The sequence below is a fragment of the Bemisia tabaci genome, chromosome 8 (genome assembly GCF_918797505.1).
Source record: "Bemisia tabaci chromosome 8, PGI_BMITA_v3".
Lineage (NCBI taxonomy): Eukaryota > Metazoa > Arthropoda > Insecta > Hemiptera > Aleyrodidae > Bemisia > Bemisia tabaci.
In genome coordinates, this window is record NC_092800.1 from 23,141,182 (window position 1) to 23,164,858 (window position 23,677).

Below are 23,677 nucleotides of genomic sequence, written 5' to 3' on the forward strand. Positions count from 1 at the left end.
ATACCTGCATTTAAAAAAATTGCAAAATTTGCCGCCCCCTACATTTGCCGCCATGAGCCGCGGCCCATGTGGCCACCTCCTTAATCCGGCCCTGGAGGAAATTATTGGGTGAATTTTCTGAAATTTTTGGTTTTCAGCATTGTAAAATCATAGAGAATATTCGGTAAATTTTTGACAAATTCCATGCACTCGTTTTGATTGTAGTGGATGAAACGTTAACGGAGATCTTGAGATACAGCAACCAAGAAATGCCCTTTCTGCATCCAGCGCTTCCATTTCTAAAAGGCTCGAACATGTTGTCTCTGCCTGGGAATTCCGCAATTGTTTTTCGCGAGGAACTCAGCGTCGCTCCCGGGAGGAAACGTTCCCGGCCCGGTAAAATCGCTGGAAAATCTCGTTACTGAGCGGAAATTCCTTGCCAGATTCATCGGTCCCGCGCTGCGCCGCACAGTGGATCGAGTCAATAGGAGAGGTCGGACAAAATGTAGAAAATTTAAACACTTATAACTCCGTTTGTACCAAACTTTGAGGTTCTAAGAGTGGTTCCATTGGTTTCCTCGTGAAATTTTCTTCAAGAACAACCTCTTAAAATTTAAAATGTGACGAGATAAACAGGGTTGCTACCATATCTAGAAATTGAAATTCCCTGACATTTCCCTGATTTCCCTGACACATTTTACGAACTTCCCTGACAACTGAAAATATGCTGGAGAGTCAAAGAGACATATTTAGAAATAGTTTTCGGGCGAAATTCGTTCATCAATTTTTCCCTGATATTTTCGTTATTTTTCCTGACATTTCCAGGTTTTTTCGATTTTTTAAAATTCCCTGACATTTTCCGGTTTTCCCTGACTGAGGCACCCCTGAATAAACATCGAAATTTTCAGTTCAGTGAAAAATTTCATGTCCGACCTTTTTTATTGACTCGATCCACTGTGCGCCGGTCCCCTGTGAAGGGGGGGGGGGGGGGGGGGGGGGGGGGGCTCGGGTCCACGGCGGCGGGGCGACGGAAAACAGAACGATGAGTATTGAATCGAAACGGATATTATAACGCCTGTTTCTCAACCTCTTCACGAGCTAATAATTTTCGCCGGCTCCGTCGCTGACGTCGTCGCGTTGCGATTTCTCCCGCGGTGGAAACGGAGCGCGCAAGGCACAAATTCGCCGCGAAGTTGCGTAACGGGACTCGGGCCAGAGGCGATTTTGCGAGTTGGCATCACTGTTTTCCCTCCATATGAATCCATTAAAAATATCGATTCTGGTAGAGTTGCCACCGATGCTAGGAATGAAATTCCCTGCGATTTCCAAGACACATTTTGGTAAAATTCCCTGACAATTGAGGATACGCAGGGTTGCCACAGAATTTAGAAGATGTCATCCCCTGACATTATGTCCCTGATACATTTTGTTAAAATTCCCTGATAATTGAGGATATGCAGGGTTCCCATAGAATTTAGAAGGTGAAATTCCCTGACGTTTCCCTGACACAGTCGGGTAAAATTCCCTGACAATTAAATAAATGCCAGATGGTTAAAAAGATGTAATAAGAAATAGTTTTGTGCAACATTTGTTGTTCGAAACGTCAAATCCATTCTAGGAAACAAATGAGGATGATTTGACGATTTTCCCTTGACATTTTCGTCATTTCCCCTGACTTTTTATAATTCCCTGACATTTCCCAGTACACCCTGACTGTGGCAACCCTGTACGCTAGATGTTTAAAAAGACATGATTCAAAATAGTTTCCGGGGAAAATTCGTTGTTCGAAACATCAAACCCATCATTGTAGGAAGGAAATAAAGGTGACTTGAAAATTTTTCCCTGCCACTTTCGTCATTTTCCCTGACTTTTCAAAATTCCCTGACATTTCCCGGTTTTCCCTGACTGTGGCAACCCTGATGTAAATTGAGGGGAAACAGTATTGCCAACTTTCAGAAGTCGCCACAGGACTCGGACAATGATCTTTCGGAGCGCACTTGCAGCCGACCGCGGCTTTACGACCGCTTGTGAGTGGGAGATGCGACCTGTCGGCCCAGATATCCACGCCGGCTGCTTCCGACTCGAAGGGGATAATGAGAGGTGGTACAAGCGAATTTCTACTCGCTCCACTGCCGTCCTTACTACGCAAGAGAACGGTAAGTGCAAAAAAAAAAAAAAAAAAAAAAAAAAAAACGGCCTTCCAACTAACCGCGAGAAAAAAAATCGTAGGTACGTGAATTTGATGGCTCCTTGAGGGTATCGCAACTAATCTCCCTGGCATCTGATGAATAATTGGACGCATTTTGCAATTAGGAACTACCGTTTTTGCCTCATTTCAGAAAGGACGTATGTGACGTTAGTTTACCTATACACAGAAAGTATTTTTACAAAAGAGCCAGAAATTGTAGTTCCTAATTGCAAAATGTAGTCGTAGTTCCTAATTGCAAAATGTAAGTAGTCGTAGTTCCTAATTGCAAAATGTAGTCGTAGTTCCTAATTGCAAAATGTAGTCCAGTTGCCAGTCTGGACAATCGGCTGTAATCTAGGACTATTTTACTTTTAACGATTAACTTCTCGAGGAAACCGCAAAAAAATGAAAAGATGAAAAAATACAAAAATAATATAGTAAGGTTCTTGGAAAAATGAAGACATTTTCGTCCGAAACAAAACCGAAAATTTTTTTTGGATGAATAATTGAACGCATTTTGCAATTAGAAACTACCGTTTTTGCCTCATTTCAGAAAGAACGAATGTGACGTTAGTTTACCTATACACAGAAGTGTTTTTAAGCATGAATGAGTCATATATTGTGGTTCCTAATTGCAAAATGTAGTCCAAACGCCAGTCTGGAAAATTGGCTGGCAACGATTGACTAATAGAGAAAACCGCAGAAAAAAATAAAAAGATGAAAAAATATAAAAATAACTTGTGCTCCTCGCCTGTCACATAGATCGATCACTACTACTCAATCATCACAGTGATTTTTCACTGCTATTGAGAGGCATGTCATTGCACGATGATACAACTTTACGCCCACGTGGGAGCGCGCGTTGCCTACACTAAAAACTGAAGGCGAACTGATACGGCGTTAAAATGACCTCTCCAGGGGTGCAAAATCTGCCCGATCATGGGTAGCTTGATCGGTAAGGTTCTTGGGGAAATGAGGGAATTTTCGTCCAAAACGACACCAAAGAAACTTTTCAGAAAAAATTCCGACAATTTATCTAGCTATCTTTTCAACTTATCGGGAGACGTTTCGAGCGAATCTTCATTAGAGAGCACAAAAATAAAATAATTAGATGAAAAGTGGTCATCAGTTCGATAAATTTGCAAAATGTCTACGAAAACAGACTGACCAGAAATCAGTACTTCTTCTGTACTTTTTCAGTGCATTCCCAAGAAATTCAAGACCTCCTCCACAGAAAAACGCAGTTCTTTCGCAGAACCTCCGATGGACCACTAGACAAGGTACGAATTTAAGCATTCTGATACATGTTTCTAAACCAAAATTTCACGTAGAGCATGATTCGCGCAACGAAAACTACTGAAACAAACTCCAAACGAAGATATTAACGTTTTTATTTCACATCGGTTACAAGGAATTTGAACTGCCCGCTCACAAGAAACTCGAAGCTCCACGTGAGTCAAATCGCGCACTACAACGGTTTTACCAAGCTTCTCAGTCGAGTAATGTTCATTTCCCACCATTTGTTGTTCAAACTATAAGTAATTTGCTATAGCTGAGCCAAAGCGTCAAGATTGAGGTTGCCAGATTTTTTTATTGCAGTGCAGAGACATTCATGATAACGTTTAGCGCGCGATGTGAATCACGTAGAGTATTGAGTTTTCATGAGCGGGTGGTTTGAATTCACGCATCAAGAATCATTCAATATCTTCGGAAGGAGTTGATTTCGGTAATATTCGTTGTGCGCATCGTGTTTCACGTGAAATTTTGGTGAAGAAACATGTATCAGAATGCTGAAATTCGTACCTTGTCTATTGGTCCATTGACGAAATTCGAAAAATTTCAATTTCTCGCTCAAATTTCGACAAAAATGAAAAAAATTTCCGACCTTCTTGTGGAATTTTCGCACTTTTTCAGAACTTCCGGACCGCCCTTAAAACATCGATACTATTTCCGGACTTTCCGAAAATTCCGGACTTGTAGACACCCTGATTGGGGAAAGTGAGATAATTTTTCGGAAGTGAGTGAGAAAAAAATCCCAGGTCCTGTAAGACATTTGGCCAATGGCACTTTTTAGACTAAACACCAGCGGCGAGGCGTGAATGATCGATGATCGATCGCCATTTGAAACTATGGTGAAGAATCGACTACTAAGGTGTTCGCTGCGAACACCCTGATAATCGATCTTTTTTCATAGGTTAGAGTGGCGTATCAATCGATATATCGCAAAGCACGCCATTCCACTGCTGAACACAAGTCTAAAGAAGTTCTCGTGGCAGTGGTTGAGATGAAAAACCTGTGAGCTCCAGTAAATCACGTAGCCAGACAAAAATTCGAACCGCTAATTAAAAAATTACCACTTAACAGGACAATCCTCATGATCGCGGGGAAACATAAATGTAATTGTTCCGACCTCATCAGTAATTGCACCGATTAAAGCGAGCTGCGCGGCTATCATGCGAAAGTGTCGAGGACCATAAACCTCGATTGGAAGAAATTATCGACACGATTTCTTCGCGTATCTGCGACGGAAAACACATCGATAATTGAAACTTCAAAACTTGAGAAAATTTTAAAGGTCTCACAAAGCAGCCGGAGCAATCTGAACCGATGACATTCAATGCCGAGACAATAATTGCACAGCTCATCGTTGAACAGAACAAAATGCACGTGCAACTAATCGTTTAAAATGAGCAGATATTGAAAACATGACCGGTATTGAAAAGCTCCGACACATCTAAGTATCGATCGCTGAAGAGCTTCAGGGATGCAAAAAGTTCTTAGCCTTTCTATTTTTCAAATTGGCTTCTCATTTAAAAAAAAAAAAAAAAAAAAAAAAAAAAAAAAAAAACCCTTTTTCCACAGAAATTGCAGAAAGATTACTTTTTCATGACTCTACACGTACAAAGAGCCGCGATTGAGCAAAAAACACTTACTTTTACTGCAATTGAATCGGTCAGTTACAAAAGGACTCAGGCGCCAAAACTAAGAATTCGAGAAAAATGGTGGTAACGGTTTTAATTCATCCCTTCTGAATCTCAGAGCTCTGAAATATATTAAAGCGATGAATTGATTAATCATGTTAATAATAAATTCATCTGCATTTTAAAACGGGTTGGTTCATACAGTTTCTACCGTTTTTTCTGCATTTTTATAACTGGCGCTTGAGCCTTTCTGTAACTGACCGCTTCAATTGTACGACAAACCCTGACGCACTTTAGCAAAAATACGCGATATACCGCCTTTCCCATTTTAATAGGTACATACACAGTTTTCGGGGCCTTCCCATTCTCATACGCGACCGATCGCAACCCGCCCGGTCACTTATGGTTGAGGAATTTTTGCACCCCTGAATTGCTTGAGAACCAAAAAGTTGCAGGAACGTCATGGGGGAAAGAAGGGGATCAGTCAAAGCGATGAATGAATTAGACCGCGTTTGGGAGAAGGAACCAAGCCACATCAGCTGCCGTCAAAGTCTGGGCAATTTAACTTTTTACAAGAGAAAGTTTTTGCGTATTCTTTTGAAAATTTTTAAAGAATTGGCTTCGAACTATACAGAAAATTCATTGAAATTTGCACTAAAACCGCACAACCGTTTAAATGTAAAAAATTAAATTGGCCACTTAAAAGCAATAGCTTATGTGGTTTGGTACCTTTCTGCTTAACGCAGTCCAATTACCTAATCACATTATTCTAAAATCTACGACTTAGAACGGGTCTATCATTACATTTTCGAATATTTTTCTGGTGTTTTCATTCATGGCGCATAAGTTTCTTTAATCATGGCCGATTCAATTATTGACATTAGAATCCTTAGATATTCTGACCTCGTTCTTGAGTCATCAAAGAGTAATACTCGCCCTACGTGGGTATTCTGTTGTTAGAGAGCTGAAGAGGTGAGAAAAGCGAAAGCGCCTTCAATTTCGGAAATGCTACACGCACATCCGCAGAACACGAATAGTTGCATCAAGGCGCCGCAACCAACTCAGGTCGGGATAATCGCCGATTCGAATCGGTATTTCTAGAATAGACTTGTAGATTTATTCTTTATTAGCCAGAAAATATACCTAATACAGGGGAAAAAAACAGTAAGAAATGCTTTAATGGATCAGTTCCAAATTTCAGAGCTCTAAAATATTAAAGCTGTGGATTAATCAATCACATTGATCTAAAATCTATGATTCAAAACGCATTGAATATCATTACAGTTTCAAGTATTTCTCATATTTTCATTTCTGGCGCTTGGGTCTTTTAAATAATGACCGATTGTTATTAAATGTTGATAAATGTATGAAATTCCCGAAATCGAAAGCGAATTGATAAATTGATGTTTATTTTTCCTCATAAAAAACCTTCTAAATTTCATGCACTTACGTTTTAAAGGCAGTTATGAGAAATACAGGCAACATCAAAACAAAATGTCTAGAAATGAGTGATCTGCAACTAAATTTTCTACAATGAAGTGAAATTTGGCAGAAAACTACAATCTGGAAACTTTAAGCCTCTCCCGTCTATTCATTGATATTCTCCAAATTTTGACTGACTTATCTTAGGATACCAAAGACAGCATTGTAATTAACAGCAAAATTATCAAAGGTGTACAAAGGAAACCTTCAATTTTATGAACTTCTGGGTGTGTTTAAAATACAAGGCTAAACGGCAGTGTAGATCAATGTTGAAAGTCATTATACCTGTACCTCCAACTGAGATTTCATGCAGATTTCTTGTTGAATTTGGGGTTTTCAGAGGAAATTTTTGGAATTTGTACCTATTTTTTCATCACATGAAAAATGTAAAAATGAAAATATAAGAGTATAAGTAAGTAACAATCATTCGTCATTAATTGGTACTTACAAATAAATTGACAGGAAAACTTGTGAAATGCCGCAATTGAGACGCATGTCTTTTACTTTCACCATTAATATTTTTCATATTATGATATCTACCTTGAAACCAGTACATAAAGTATGTATCTTGTTCATAAAGACCACCTTGTAAAACAACTGATGCAATCTATCTACACATCATAGGTGAGAATACAAATCCGGGAGGTATACCCATCTGAGATGCTTCAGGTCTGCTATCATAGATTCTTGATATTTAAAAAGATTGATGCTTCACTAAGTTTCGGGTGATTTATCCAAGCCTTGGTCAAGAACACTCTCCAAAAAATTTGCCTGTATGAAGTTACGTTAATTCAGTTTCAGAAAAGTAAAGAAGCAGAAATTCTGAAACATTGCTTTCAAGAAATGTACATCGATGGCCAAAGTGTGAAACGACAACTCCTTGGGACGTTGCAGACTTCCTGTCATTCGTCATGATTCCCTTGAAAAACTAACCTAGGTAATTCATCAAAAACTTTGTTGATTTTTCTTCTCTATCAGCCGAATATTCTATCAAAGTTTTGGACTTGAGAGTTGGCTAGTGTTTCCTCGAAAAAATAACATGGAGGCGGACATTTGGAAACACTGCAATGGAGCTACGTCATTACGCACTTAAGCCATGGATATTCATGTTTTCACCATTGATACTTGAAGCGTTGTCTGGACCTTCCTTGACATCTGATCGAAAATAACTCTGTTGAAAGATTTCTCGTGAAAGAACTTTTGGCTAAGCAGTCACCTAAGTAACTATGAATTTAGCGGATGAACCAATGCCTTTGGCGAATGGTTACACAGCAGAATACACATCATGAGTGCGCATGAATGTCATAATCGGTTGTATTAGAGAACGGTTGTAAGAGGAAAATATAAAACCGAAGAACTGTACGCCAGTTGGTAATGCTATCAGCAGATGATTCCAACGACTCTGATGCATAAAGCCTAGTCGAACGACGGATGACAGGAGGTAAACATGCAAAGAAGAAACACTGCCAATCTACTGTGCCAAAAAGGTCGAATGTCGCAAGGCTGAGGGGTCCTGCTACTATTGATAATCCGAGAAAGACGAGTGATAATAGGTTACCTTTTGGGTTTCCAGCGCCTTTTAAAAACCTCGAGCATTGGTGATGGTGAATAGTCCCAGCATTTAATCACGTATCATATCACAAAACACTCCGAAGGATTGCACAACTTAAAATTCGGGATAAACCCTTCGTAAACACGAAAATGACGACGGAACAAGCGCACTGAACTCAAGTTTATCGGGCACTCGCGCTTCGTAAACACAGACAGATGATCGCGCAAGGCACAGCACACTCACGGCGTGCTTTCCGTCCACGAATCGAATTTCGACTAGTCGTTCGCGAGCGCGAATGGCAGTCGAGCGACCTGCCGACAGCGGAGACGCGCTGTCTCCGAAGATTGACGGACTTGGCCGATCCGATTCACTATACTTGCACTTGTGATGCACTTGTATAAGTTGCACAATTGCACATCGTGCACATCCTACGAGTACTCAAAGAATGAGTTGGTAAATAATTCTTACTGTTTAAAGTACATTCAGTTGCTGAGGAGAGGACACACGAGGAAAATCTTTTTTATTTAGGGAATATTTGTATAATATTTTATTTTTTATGAGAAATTTTATTTTTATGGGCATTTTTTTTTTAAATTAATAAATTATTTTAATTGGTTTTTTCTGTTAAATTTTTACATCTTTTTATTTTTTGAATTGAGAAAAATTAGTATTTATTATTTGTATTGATCACACAAATAAAAATGAAATTAAAATATGCCAAAGGTTATAATAAATAATGATACGTTCATTTCACGTCATGGTTTTACACAGCCAAAATTTAACAAAGATTTCAAAAATAAAAAAAATTTCATCCCACCGCCCTTTAACTATGACTTGTGGTGGGTGGTGCAACCAAGGAAAAACAACATAATACAAAGTAACGTAGCTAAAGTCACAAACTCGATTTTAAAATTTTTTTGACAGAAATAAACGATAAAAGTTTATTAGGAATATCTTGTATGCATACTAAATAAAAAAAAAAAAAAAAAAATATTGCATGTATGATAAAAGAATAATCTTGTATATTACCAAGATCTGATCTTGTATTATAAGAGGTACTTTTTCCAACCCAATACAAATTTCCACTAAAATAGATTAAACTCACCATCACTGCTAATTCCTTCTCCATATGACGACCAAGCTGCAAGCTCTCTGACAGCTAGATCAATCTGTTGCGTGATCAGCCCCAGATAAAGCGTAAAACAAAATTACCAATTAAAAGTACCCTAGATCGACTTGGAGAACTAAAAAAAACGCATGTACAAAATCCAAATAAATCATGCAATAACTGTTAGTAGCAACTGCAGCAACTTACAGTAAAAGTTGTGTGTAAACACGTTAAATAAGTCGATGCGCCTTCAGTTAATGATAATACCAAAACTCATACCTATCTGTATGTTGTGTCTTGAATGGTGTACGGCTTCACCAGAAAACAGAAAACAACAGAAAAATTTGAGGTTATGTTTCCAATTTTCACATCTTGTTGTTTTCGTTTGTTTCTCTGAAGTCCAAACTTGGTTCTCACTTCTCACTCAATCATTTGAGGCACCAAGTTTTATAGTTTTCAGATTTCAGTTTCAACACCAAGAAAGTCCTTGTTCAATGGCCCTCGTGTTTTGATCGCCGATTTTATATAAGGGTCTCCCCTGAGGCCCCGTTACTCAAGCGCAAAAATTGCGTGGTTTGACGGTGGAATATTCGACGTGATGGATGACGATGATTCGGATTCAGATATGACAAATTTTTCCGATGGTAAGGTTTTTATAGTTTTTCTTATTCATCTCAAGTATTCTCCCTTTTCTTAAAGTAGGTTTGGGCAGTTGAAAGGATGTTCTTCCGCAGGATACAAACTGGCACGATTCGACCTCAGTACCATTTTAACGATCATTGCATATCACACGTATTTATAACATACCACAAACGTGGACATGAACTTGACTAACGCCAAGTTTATGCACTTTTTAAGTGCAATAATAGACTAGCTGCCTTCATTTCAGTATTGAAAGTGATTACCCATATTGAGATTGTGTAGGTATTTTCTATCTCACTCCAAAATATGCTGATGGATGATGTCTATTTAGTTTTGGTGTTAACTCTTAACAGAAAGGAATCAAATCATATCAAAATCGAGGCTATGAGGTGTTATTTCTCCAAAAGAATCAATGTAGAGGCAAAGTTCTCAGTCTTTTTTTCACGGACTTCAATTCCAAAGATTCTGTTTAAGTTTATGACAGCGTGCAAAATTACCTTGCCTTCTTCCTTCATAATTTCTCCCGTTTCTCCTCTCTTTTCTAGATGATTTCATAGATGATCAAATGGAAACATCCGAAAATGAATCGGTTGTGGTAAGATTTTGTGATTCTTTATTTCATGGTGCTTACTGCTTAGGTACATGATTTTGTATGAATAGACTTCCTTTAACATAGGCTTTAGCTGTCCCTTTATCTCCTAACTTTATCTATAGTGAGAGACAGACATTTTCTTTTAGCGAGTGTATAATTCTTGAAATTTAATCATCAAAGAATATCATTACTTGGAATATTTCTATTATTTAGGAAATATTATCCAGGAAGGTACAATTTTGAAGTAAAAAGCTTAGTTAGTTCTGAACTTAGCCTTTCTAATGCTTGTAACGTCTCAGCTTAAATTTTGCTTTAATTCAATTTGATGCATACATTTACTGAGTTTTTGAAAATGATTGAAAGAAAATTGTGTCACAAATCTAGCTCTATTCAGAGACAGAACATTGGTATGAAAATAGATGTCTAACGAATGCAGCGCATGCCATCCGCCTTTTCAAGCAAAATGGCGTACATTTGACTTAATTTGTATCAAACGTTTTTCTTAATTCCTATCTCTAACAGGGACATGTTCCGCACTATTTACGAATATTGTCACAGAACCCGTCTCCTGTTGATGACCAATCAAACGATTCTTCCTACAACGCCTCGCTGGGAGGCTCTATGTCCTTCTCCTCTGCTGCATCATCAATGTCGTCAGCTAGCTCTGTGAACAGTGTAGAAATGTATCACTCACCCACATCATCAGATGGCTCAGATTCACCGGTAGTGGTCGAACCGGGTAGTCGAGATCTAAGGCCGATAAGCTCATCTTCATCTGGATGGTCAGATGGAGAAGCAGGGTCAAATTATCAAGTTCCAGCTGCTGATCCTGCTCCAACCCCTGTAAGTGAGCTTTTTTATACCTATTACCTAAAAGAGAAGAGAAGGTGACATCTTTTGAAAAATTTTTAGAATGAATAAAATGCTGTCTCTTTCCAAATCACCCTCACTAAACTTTTGTAACGAGTTTGTGATACCAAATTTTCTGCCAGCTTGATGCTTTATTCTGCAAAAATTGCAAACCCCATGATGGAAAGATCAATAAGAATGATCAATTTATGTTAGTTGCTTCAAGAACAACTGGTCAATTCTCTAAAAATTACATGATAACAATTTAAGGTAGGTACCCATTGTGTTTACTATCAGCAACAAGTACACAATATTACTCCCATCAGTGAGCAGTAGAACTTTTGACTTTATAGTTAAAACTCTCATCAGTTAAATTTTAATTGATCGTGAAATAATAGAATGGAATTGGATCAAAGATTTTTGCTTCAAAGGTATAGTAGTGTTTTGTTCAAAACAATGAAATGTTTCTGTTTTTTTCTTGTTATTTTTTACGCGATTTTGAACAACCAAGGAGAGAGCAACCTCCAAATTTAGGTTAGAAAACAGCGTTGCTTTTTTGAACAACATATTAACGACTTGCTTTGAGCTTGTTGCAGTTGTTGTACAACAATGTTGCCTCAGGAGTTCCCAGACTTTGCGCGTGAAAATCCCCGCCCCCACAACACAAAACAACTCCGAACAAAATGTGATTGTTGCTTGTTTTCACAACATGTCGGGAGTGTTGTCTCCGAACAAAATACAACTTAGGTGAAAGGAAGTTAAGTTTTTTTTGTTTTATCACAAATTATTGTAAATGTCACAAAGGAAATATACTATTGCACAAAGAGGGTTTTCTCATATTTTAACATTGACTAAAACTCTTGTTTTGATTCTGTATGAAAGGTTGCTAATGTGATGGAAGCTGCTGCTCAAGCAATTGCACAGCAAACAGTTCAAAGGGTTGTAGTCACTGAACAAATTCCAGGACCAAGTTCAGCCTCAACCTCTTCAAGCCCGAAATCAAGTAAGTGGAACAAACGTAATGAAAGCTATTCAGTGAATTGAAAGCAAACATTGCCAATTGAAATGATTGATTGAATAAATGAACCAAAGCAATATAAATTTTAAACTTTTTTTTCTGAAATATAGTTTTAAAAATAAGTTTAAAATTTCCGTCACTTTGGTTCATTTATTCAAACAAAGCAATGAAAGCTAGCTGTATAATTATGAATTACTGACAATCAGGTTATTTTTATTAATGAAGGTTTACACTTATTTAAAAATGTTCTCTTTTTACAGTTGACTATTAGACAAGAGTATAAAATTGGGAGCCGTACTATACATTCCCACTTCAAAATTTGACATAGAATATTATGGAAGCATTAAAAATTTCCAAATTTAATCTTCAAAAGAGAAAATAACAGTTAAGTAGGTAATGTCGATATTAATTCCAATTTCCCACTCTTTAAAAAATTGAGCCATGAAATAATTTTGGTATCTTGTACAATAGAAAAATTTTCCTGTGTAGGTACTAAATTTTTCTTTGACAAAATTAAAGATACCTTACATATTAGGAGAGGGAGGAAATGTAAGCGAAACAAGGCTGTACTTATTTGTTTAACATATTGGGTTTTTTTTTTTTTTTTTTTTTGTCCTTCCAGGAAAAAGGCCAGCTGATGATGATTCAGATTCCAACGATGTTGGGAATGATGATGGTAGTTATTGCTCAATTTGTCTAGAGGTGTACACCAACTCAGGAGACCACAGAATTGTCTCAATTAAATGTGGTCATTTATTCGGAAAAAGCTGCATAGAAAGGTGGCTTAAGGTGGGTGAACTACTTTCTTGTTTATTTAACATCTGTCCATCGATAATTGTCATAATCCAAGAATGTTATAACTACCCATTTTTAATCATGTTGACTTTGATGGTGTTCATCTTATTAAGTTTCCTTACTGATGTAACAGGCTTACCAGACATTTTGACCTATACCTAGGGCAATGGAAACCAAAGAGTAAGTAAGTGTTGCAATAGCAGGGTTGAGTGGTACCCCCTTTCCGGAAAATAACACAGGGTTCATTGTTCATCAAAAATATCTCGAAATCAAAGAAAAATTTACCCTTGGAGCTTTCAGAAATTGATTTGCCAGATTTTTCTTGAGAGATTGATGGGCAATACATCCCAATTTTTTCTTGAACACACCAAACAGGTCGACCTGGAATTTTTTTTTTTTTTTTTCAATTCAATTTCAATTTTTTTTTTCAATTCAAGTGTCATGAAAAAAAAAATTCTAGGCAGGTCAAACTGTTTGGTGTGTTTGAGAACCAAGTGTCATGTATTACCCATCAATCTCTTCAGGAACATCTGAAGAATTGACTTCTAAAATCTCCAATGTATAAATTTGGCCATGTTTCTGAAATATTTTCATCGGAAAATGAACCCTAATTTATTTTCCATGAGAGCCCCAGAAAGTGGGTACCAGGCAGATCAGTCAATCAGAGACAACTCATAAAAGTAGAGGGTGCCACTCAGCCCGCACTCCATTTTGCGGCTCTTGTTTTCTCTTCGATAAAAACGAGAAATACCGAAGAAAATTTTAGTCGATAATGTATTTCGCATTTTTTGCCACTATTCAGTCAGGACCAAGCATTACTTATTGACTACAAACAGATGTCAGAAATAAATACTTTATCAGAAGAATTTTGGCGAAATTTGAATGCTTACAGAGCATTTCTCTCAAAAAAGACAACATTTCTCTATTTTGTTCATGTTTCATGAAATACTTTGTTCATAATTTTCAGGTATCATGTGGGGCAATCAAGCGCTGTCCATCGTGTAATACTAAAGCGGCTGTGAAGGATATTAGAATTATCTACGCTAAGAAATTAACTGCAATGGACACTGCTGAAAATGATAGACTGAAGAATGAACTAGAAAAGGTAAATTTCAACCATCACATCTACTTTCATTTCTGCTTAAGATGCTTTTTTTTATAAAAAATTTATGCCAAGCAGAATTATGTTCAGAACTATGGACAAAAGATGTTCCCTTGATGAATCAATGAATGACCCAACCGTACTTTAAAAATTGAGGATTTTTCTCCTGCTTGCATCAATGATATGATAAGTAAGCGGACAAGTTGGCGAAATGCAAATGACTCCTTGTTCCTTCAATTTGAGTACTTCGACGGTGTAAGTCGGCAATCACATAACTCGGTTTGCGACGTCGCAGACTTCCTGTCATACTTTATTTTTCAAACGGAAAACTACTCAACAACAATTCTTTAAAACTGCTGTGATTTTACTTCTCTGTGCAAAGAAAATTTGCAAAAACTTCAAGGAATGATGTCAATTTGTTCTTCTTTTAAAAAATGACATAGAGGCAGAGATTTTAGATATCGCAAACGAGATATGTGATTGCTGACTTACACCGTAGACTTATTGTGTTTAACTCAAGTTAAAGTGTAACTCAAGTGAATGTTCCTTGGTTTTTTTGTTTAATACAAAATTTTGTAAACCCTTCTTGATTATTGGGTTCAAGAGTCATGGGCCTTCTCCACAATGACCCAGTTTGGATGAATTAGTTTCACGAACTTCGTGCTCCTGGGACAGGTTATAGCTGAGCTATAACAAGTTCGCCCAAAGTTCCTCAAACCACGCATGTGTGGACAGTGCCTTAGTTTGGAGTTTAAAAAGTTGTGCCAAATTAAAATTGGAGTCTTTGAAAAATTTGTACGAATATCTCTTCATTAACTTTTTATAAGAGCCATCCTGCATCTTGTATCTTTCGTTTGATAAATATAAGGGTCCCAATGAAAGTCCATAAATTATCTTTGTATTAAAACCCTGAAGTCCTCTTTTTTATGTCCACCTTTGTCTCTAAACGTGGTAGTAAAATAGAGGTGGGTCCGCTTTACTTTGTAAGGTGAGCAGGGGCAAAAAGTTACCCTGCAAAATAGTGTGAACCCAGCTCTTTTTTACAACCTTGTCACACACAGTTTTGGCCACATTTTGAAGTTTTTTTTTCTTGTTTGTCTCTAAATTACAATTTTTATTTTTAGGCTTATTCTGACAACAAACGATTAGAACTAGAGCTAACAAAGTGCAAAATGAACGTTGAAATGCTAGAGAAACGGTTCCTTGAACAGCAGAAAGAAATGAAATCTAAGTTCCCTGGATCATCTAGCTCTGGCAATCCTGGTTGTATCCATTGCAATAGGTCGCAGTCCACCGTACCAAGACTGGTCCACACTCACCGTCTCAGCAAAGGAGGTGGCAGAGTGCTAGCTCACAATAAATATCTTAGTTTACTGGTATGCTTTTAATATATTTTATTGTGATTTTTGGGTCAGTTGGTTACTTTTAACCTAGTTTAATATGACTGACTTTCCTAGAATTTCTATGCAGACCCAGAAAAGAAGTATTTATATAGCTATAAACAAACTTAATGAATCAATTGAATCAGGATGGAAAAATCTGCTCTGTGCCGATTGAAATGATCATCCTGATTACAATATTGCACTGGTCAATTAATCCTTTTTTTTAAATTCGCCAGAAAGTTGAAAACTGAATCCGGGTGGGTAAATTTCTTAAGCTTATTTAGAAAATGACTGTAGAAATAAATGTTTTACTTTATCAGTTTAGTTCTTCTCGGAAGTGTCAAAATTTCCTGTTAAGAATCAAACTTCTCCCAAAAAAATTCAGTTTCCCAAAATATCAGCGCATGAAACAAACAAAGTTCATTTTCAGATGAAGCACCCAAGAATACATAGGACTGTATTCATGGTTTGCCTGAAAATATTAGAAAGTTGGTAACATAGCCAACGTGGGTTAAAATCAGCATACTTAAAGCTGAAATTATTAATACAGAGGAAAAAAGCTCATTTGAGCACAATTTTCCCTCTGCAACTTTCCCGCTGTTTGGTGCAACACTAGTTACGACTAGCATATCTCTTTGAGGGAAAATTATGCCCATATGAGCTTTTATTCTCTGTATTGAGATTTTCAGCTTTATGCTGATTTTTAATGCATGTTGGCTAATTTACCAACTTTCTGTCTAAAAGACTCATGCGTCTACTGTTATCAGTTCGTGAAAATATGACCTACTGTTTCTGATAATGGAGTTTATTTGGTCAAATGGTATAATTCACCCCTATCTATATTATACAGCTACAAGCAAAATCTTGGAAGCACTATTTCTGACGAACTACCGGACCGATAAGGATGATCCTTACATGTATGTCATCTGTAATAGCTGTAGATGTGCAAAAAATTGTGAAACCCCGAACTTTCAATGTTCTAGAGCTTTTAAAGCACATGGGACTTATGTCCAATGTTAAGAGCGTGAGAGATATGTTGTTTCCGCTAGAAACGTCGAGGTGTGAGATTCTACCTGAGTGATCCGAATAGACAATAGAACAATGCTTCCCCTCGTGGAGGGCTCCTCATTCCGAGAGTTGAGGATCGGCGCAGCGCTGGAAGGGGCAAGGGGGAAATCCCAATAACCGGAGCCGCCCGGCCTAAGGTTTTTACTCAATTTTTCCTCATTCTTCCGGCTTTGATTCTGGCATTGGTCAATACTTAATTGCCGAATTTCTTATTAATATAAACAGCATTTATGTAACAGCAGATACAAAGTGAGGAGGCAGGCGCTGCGTCGAGTCAGGACTGACCAAATATTATTAATAAAGTTTGATTCGAACAACACCATTTTAATTTTATTTTTGAAGTAGAACCAAGGTGATGTAATGACCATTCATTACATCACCTTGGTTCTACTTCAAAAATAAAAAAATATTATTAACTTTCAACGGTCATAATCCGATTTTTTTTTTTAATTAAGCATCTAAAAATAACATACTGAATGAAAATTTGATAGGAGGGTAAAAACAAGCTGCTGGTTCCAACACTACTGTGTTGGAGAGCTCGCCTTTGGGAAACTATTAACAACTATTAATGATTTTTTCTGAAATTGTATATGTATTAAATGAATCTTTACCCAATTATCAGAGGTTACATGCCGATGCAAAATGTTATGACGTAATTTCATATGACAAATTTTTCAGATTACAATGAAACCATATGATTTAATTTTAATTTTTTTTTTAAATCAAGTCGCCAACTTGAATAAAGGTTATACTTTGTTAAGCTGGCAGTCTGAAATTCTCAATTTTTATCGGCACAGAGTTCAAAGAAACTATAATTGAGCACGGTTCGGAGGAACGTTTCTACCATAATTCTTACACAATACTTATGGTATACACTAAGAGTTGAAAAGGAATTCACTCGAATTTTAGCGTGGAGCTCGAAAGACCACTTCAAGCCTTTGTATGCGAGTGGCTCAATGGAGCACATCTCGCCTTTGTAGGTATGCGGTGGCTCAATGGAGCACCTCGCGCACTATAAATAGCACGGAGCTCAAAAGAGCACTTCATGCATCTGTATTTTAAGGTTAAAACGAACTCTAAAGAAACTCAATGCGAGGCTCAAACGAACTCTTAAGCATTCTTAATGCGAGGCTCAAACGAACTCCCAAGCATTCTTAATGCGAGGGGCTCAAACGAATCCTAAAGCATTCTTAATATGAGGTTTAAACAAACTCTGAAAGGATCCCAATGCGAGTCTCAACCGAGCTCTCAAGCAAACCTTCTATGGTACCAATAAGGATTATCCATTAATTATGCGCAAATCTCAATCTTAGTCTTAGTACCTTAAAATTAATTGAACAAATTATTAAATCACGTCGAGGTCACCATGTTTTTTATTTTAAGAAATAATAACAATTGCAAGTACAACTGCACACAAAAACTGCATTGAAAAGATTTTTTTTTTTTTTATTGAGTGAAATAACAACAGTCTGCAGACACAGTATTTGGTTGAAGTTGGATAAAAAGCCTCACGGGAACGATCATTGGCTAAAAAGAACGAGTGGGGAGAAACTCAGCATTCTGAGATCTCCAGCAGAGTACGCTAGCGGTAAGTCATAACTGACGGCCAAGAGGATGATAACATACAATTAGGTTATTTGCTATAAAACCATAGAAACATGCTATGATATGCTCGGCCACTGGAAAGTGCTGCTCTCTAGTGTGGCAAACGAGGAACAATTAATCCTCAGTTGAATGAGGGAACGGAAATGTTCGACGGAGGAAAACTGTAACCCGCAAAAATTCAACTTTTAGACCTTGAAATCAATGGGATTTTGGCCGTTCCTCCGACGGCAACAAGAACCATCCATTTGTCGCCACGGACACTACCAATGCTAAAAGAAATCGATCGCAAAGAGCTCTCCCGAGTGGGCGAGCTCAATAGGGCCGCAAAGCAGCCCATTGATGGCGCGGAGCGCCTTCAGGGGGTTGGGCCGCGTAGCGGCCAGGGGGCGGAGCCCCCTAGTACTACCATAGAAAGCTTATCTGATTTTTTGCATAAGGCATTCTGAGGACATGGTTTAAGGAATTTTTTGCTACTAAATCTGAAAATTACCTCTATTTTTCTTTATCATGCACTGATTCTCCAGAAAATTGAATTCTCTAGTGTATGAATCTCTGCATATTATGACGACGAGTGGCTTCAAGAAAAAAAATACATTTTTAAGAAGATCTTAGAACCATCATAGGAAGTATCTTCCGTATTTCATGAATATTCTTTTGTCTCTGTTTCAGGTTGCATCACATGCATCTGCAAATCCTGTCTTCCAGGGATTTGGTATCACGAAAATTAATAGTTTGGATTTCAACATATCTGAGTTTGTCTACCTCCACCCGAAACCTATCAGAGACTTATCATTCCACCAGTCCGAACCGAATGTACTATTAAGTGTTTCACTGGATAAAACAGCCAAGCTAGTCGATGTTTCTTGCAACTCAGTTGTTCACACTTATCAAGGTGACATTTCTTTCATTGAATATTTTGTTTTATTCACAACCTCAACTTTGTGTGTTTCTGTACGCCTTTGCTAATGCCACAATTTTTAATTGTTTTTCTTCCGAGAAATTTGACTCCACATTTTTCAACTAACATGGAACTGGTTTTAGGCTGTTTTTCATCAAACAATTTCCAAGTTTGGCAACATTAGTCAGGACTCAGCATCGGCTCCCTTATGATTTTGCTACGGCATCTGTAAGCGCGCTCTTACTCAAACAACATATATTCAGCACAATGGCTAATACATTATTTGACCCCTAAAAGCTAACATCTTTTCAAGTAATGCATTTAGCATGTTCACTGTCAACATGTTTTTGCAAAATTGTACCCATTGGGCAGGAATAATATGCAGAAAAATGGTGAGATTTGAATGCTTTAAACCATGGTTTCTGTCAATTTCTGTAATGCTACCACTATCTATTGGCTACTTAAAGAACTAGTGCCCGACAATAATTTCTGTGGAGTGCTACGGATAACGCCTCTCATCACCTCAGTATTGCTATGAAAATGCTCTGTTTAAACCGCTAGCAATTATGTCTATTCCGTCTCAACAAAATAAAGAACTATGGAGACTTGTGCAGCAAACGAATTACTCATCCGGTTCTACTAATTGTATTGTCTTATCATCTGAATTATATACTAAAAGGTAAAGATATTTTTTCTGATCCTGGAGCCATGCTTAGTAGCTGTGTACCTTTCAAAATTTCTTCTGTATTTAAAACTGAGGTTATCATCAGTTGAGTCATCTAAGTCTCTAAGTCTTTTTTTTTCTGTTTAAAGCTTGTTTCTTTTAACACATTTTTTTCCCCTTTAGCCGAGAGTCCTGTTTGGTCATGTTGTTGGGATTTGCAAAATCCAAATGTTTGCTTTATTGGCACTCAAAGTGGTTCCATTCTGCAGTTTGATCGCCGGCGCACTGACAAGGTCATGCTGGAATTAGCTGGAGACAGGACTCCAATTGTAGGTCTTTCATCCGTTCCTGCTGTTCCAGGACGGACACTTTCAAGAGGCGGGATCATTGCTTGCCGGTATAAACTTTCTCTCTTTTGTTAAACTATTTTTTTTTACACTGTTAGATTGACTCCATTAGTGGACATATTAAGGAAACTTTAGGGAACTAAGCAAGAAAACTTTTAACAAGTTCTATAAAGAAAGTTTCCAAACAGAATTCAAGAAAAATTGCTTACAGTCCCATTTTTATACTGTCTTGTGACGGTGAGCAATTTGTCTTGGAGAGCTTGAGGGAACCTTCGTTGGAAATTTCCTCCTCGTGGTAAAATATTAACTTTATTGTGAGTTTTCTCCTTCTACTCAGGAAAAACTCATAAAAAACTCAGGGAATTCGAAATGTGAAAGAGTATAAACCCTGAAATATATTTACCGACATATGAATTTCTCAGGAATTAAGTAAGTCTAGATATTATAATGGTTAGTGCTGGGGTGCCACTTTTCCAGTCATCCTGTTATTGATCAAAGTGTTCATAAGCTCAAGTTTTATTACTTATTTTCTGAAAAATAGCGTATAAAAAATTACCCTACTCACATTATTTCACTCAGAAAATCCTGAAGAACCTTACATACAACAGCAGTTGTTTCAATTAAGGTGCCTCTTTCTCGTCAATGACATCCTGTAGTACTGCATAAGCGCGGATGAGCTATTATATTTCCAGATAGGTTTGATTAAAATTGTGTGGTCAAATTTCAGGTTAAGCTCTATTTGGGCCCTTGAACGTGGTGTTAATGAAGGTTTTATTAATCACCGTTTGCCACTGGAGGGAACTTTCATCTCCCTCAATTTCGATAAAGAACTGGATCTCATTTTAGCCTCTGCTCGCCCTAATCAACAATGCTCCACTGCTAGGCATATGGTCTATCAGCTCACACCATCCGATAATCCTGCCAGATGTCAGCATCTTCACACCTTTCATGGTAAGTTCTGTATTTCTGTCCTCTGTTTAGAATGCATTTTTGCATCCTTTGACCGGCTTTTTCTGTTAAGTGAAAAATGTGCTAACAGTGAAGGGGTATATTTTATCTGAATACTTGATATGTTCAAACCATTAAATTTTTGAGAGTTGAGAATCGAAAGTCAAAGGCGGAAAAAAGGTCATCTTTCTTGAAATTGATGGGGAGTTTTGTTTAAAGTTGAATAGGAAAATGTGGAAAACCGGTAGGCAGGTGCATAAAAATGTGGAAGCCTGGAAGATTTTGCATCCCTGGAGCGAAGATTTTTAAACCCCGCAAACGAGATGCATGGTTTCGGAGTTTCACCATCAATTTACTGTTTTGAACTTCAACCTGACAACATTAATGAAAATCAGCTCAACTGCCACTCTGATTTCCTAATCTCCTCCAGTATTCCATCGTTCAAACCAAGGATTGTAAGCAGTATGATGCCTTGAAACGTTCTATTAATTAGCCCCTCATTACATATAATATATTTTTTCACTGAATTACAAAGTTCATAGAACGTTGCTTAACTTACCATGAAAAAAAAAATCATCAGAGAAAATTGGACTACATATAACTACAATGTAGTGAGACTGATTCTAGTCTGAGACATTCCATTATAAGGTTCCTTTAATAGTTAAAAACTCAGACAACATGAATTTTTTATTTCAGGTGGATCCACTGTAGGGAACATATCAAGGTCTAGATTGTTCAATGCAAACAAAGAAACGTTCGTATGTGCCTTTAATGAATCTTCAAAAGCTGTTGAAGCATTCCAATTGTCTTCATTTAGTAAGAAATTTAGTCTACCCTCCAAGGAAAACGAATCCGTCTCTGATCTTCTGCCTTTCTATGTGAACCAGTCATTGTACCTTTCAACCGTATCGGACAACTATCTGAGTGTTTACTCGATCCCCGCTAAATAAATTAACTTCAATAGAAGCAAGTAAAGTTACCTTTTGTAATTTTGTAACATACTGTCTGAAGCTCAATGTGTACATATTAATGATACTTTTTAATGCATTTGCTATTTTTTCTGAGTATTGAGAGCAATGCTGGGGGAGTAGACAAAGAGATTTTAAGCTCAGATTTCTTAAAGTCAAACTAATTGGGTTTTTTAATGAGTCCTGCATAAACTTACTTTCTCTCCTACCATTTCCGATGCTAGTCAAGTTTCATTTGCCCTAATTGGTTTACATTAGAATATTTAGTTCAAATAAAAATAACTACTTTTGTTTCTTATAATTTTCTTGCTCAACTGTACTTTAAATCAACCAGGAGACATAGTTTTTAACGTATATCTTCAAACTGATATCAGTGGACAGATCTGAGAGTATTATTTTGGTTGACCGCATGTAAATTTAAACATAATGGTAAAATTTTAATACTTATAATTACATCCAACTTCTGCTTTAAGATTCAGTTAGGTCGGACCTCTCATCATTACACTGTGATGTTTTCAAATTTAATTGCATTCAAAATTTACAAGATTCATTTTTTTAAAGCACTATGAAAGTTTATCGATCAAATCGATAATTAATTTAGGTTGAAAAATGAAAATTGGGAACAGCGGAAGTTTCTCTTCAGTATCTCAAATTTGTGAAAATGGAGTTATGATTCTTTGGCTCTTAATTAAATATTTCAACAAGGTTAAGATGACATGAAGACAAACAAACGTTTTCATTCGACTCCACTCTGTTTCCGCCAACTTCCATGGTGATCATTAAATAATCAGAGTTTAATTTTATCTGAAGAGTGTAGGCAAGCATTTCAAGGAATGCATGGAGCCATGAGAGAACACATCACAAAAACTAAAATAACCTTTGACGCAAAGCCATGATAGAAATTATTGAAAAAGCAAATCTAGAAAAATTGAGTCCTTCTTCACTTTTTGACATCCAGTTGTTCGGTATTTTCATTAAGAATCTTCAAAATATTTTTGTTCCCTCTCTACTTTTATTCGTTGCGTAGGGTTATATTGATGCCAAAATTTAATCAGAGAAAGAGAACTTTAGGAAACTTCAACATTTTTGACCCATCCAAACGCAAATGCTTTTTCTTACTTCATAATCCTCCAACATCAAGTGGATAGTATGAAGTTGTAAACATTACAGCCTTTTTGTTAAATCTTTTTTGAAAAAAATGTATATTGTTTGATGCTCCGTTACTGATATTGTTAATTTCATTAGAGAGCTCACTTATTTCCCGCTCGTTTGATTGATATCATCCAGGAAAACTGTTAATCTTCCATGGTCAATTGACATCATTCCTCTTTGTTAGACTGCTTCTCATTGTGACTAATTCAAGTAAATGTGGACTTGTATTGAAGTGTTGTGAATACATTTTTCATTTGTACATTTTTAAATATAAGTTTTTTATTAAACAAAGAGTCCATTAGAAGTTCGATTTTTTACCGTTTCTGAAAAGAAATCCTAAGATAGTTTCAGACAGAGGCGGATCTAGCAACTTGGCAACATCGAATCTCCTCCATTTAAAACAGAGTTAAATAATCG

The 23,677-nt window shown here is 37.1% G+C and overlaps 2 protein-coding genes across 5 annotated transcripts in view; one reads left to right on the forward strand and one right to left on the reverse strand.

The window, feature by feature from the left end:
• LOC109032592 (uncharacterized) overlaps positions 1 to 8,527 on the reverse strand; it is a 215,295-nt gene extending 206,768 nt beyond the window's left edge. Inside the window, exon 1 of the mRNA XM_019044808.2 lies at positions 8,129 to 8,527. Within this exon, the coding sequence (XP_018900353.2) occupies positions 8,129 to 8,166 (38 nt within the window). The 5' untranslated portion in view covers positions 8,167 to 8,527. The remainder of the gene's footprint in view (positions 1 to 8,128) is intronic.
• Positions 8,528 to 9,578: 1,051 nt separating this feature from the next.
• On the forward strand, positions 9,579 to 23,556 carry LOC109032609 (E3 ubiquitin-protein ligase RFWD3). Of its 4 annotated transcripts, none has more exons than XM_019044836.2 (11): positions 9,579 to 9,874; positions 10,418 to 10,467; positions 10,987 to 11,307; positions 12,196 to 12,316; positions 12,954 to 13,120; positions 14,094 to 14,231; positions 15,353 to 15,604; positions 18,953 to 19,175; positions 20,029 to 20,242; positions 20,920 to 21,143; positions 21,837 to 23,556. In XM_019044836.2, exons 1-11 carry the CDS (start codon positions 9,829 to 9,831, stop codon positions 22,088 to 22,090), a joined length of 2,010 nt encoding a protein of 669 aa, XP_018900381.2. In that variant the 5' UTR covers positions 9,579 to 9,828; the 3' UTR covers positions 22,091 to 23,556. The 4 variants fall into 4 exon arrangements, with proteins under 4 accessions (XP_018900381.2, XP_018900382.2, XP_018900383.2 ...); XM_019044837.2 differs by having other exon boundaries at positions 9,580 to 9,874; positions 11,023 to 11,307; XM_019044838.2 differs by lacking the exon at positions 10,418 to 10,467 and having other exon boundaries at positions 9,580 to 9,874.
• Positions 23,557 to 23,677: the final 121 nt, after the last annotated feature.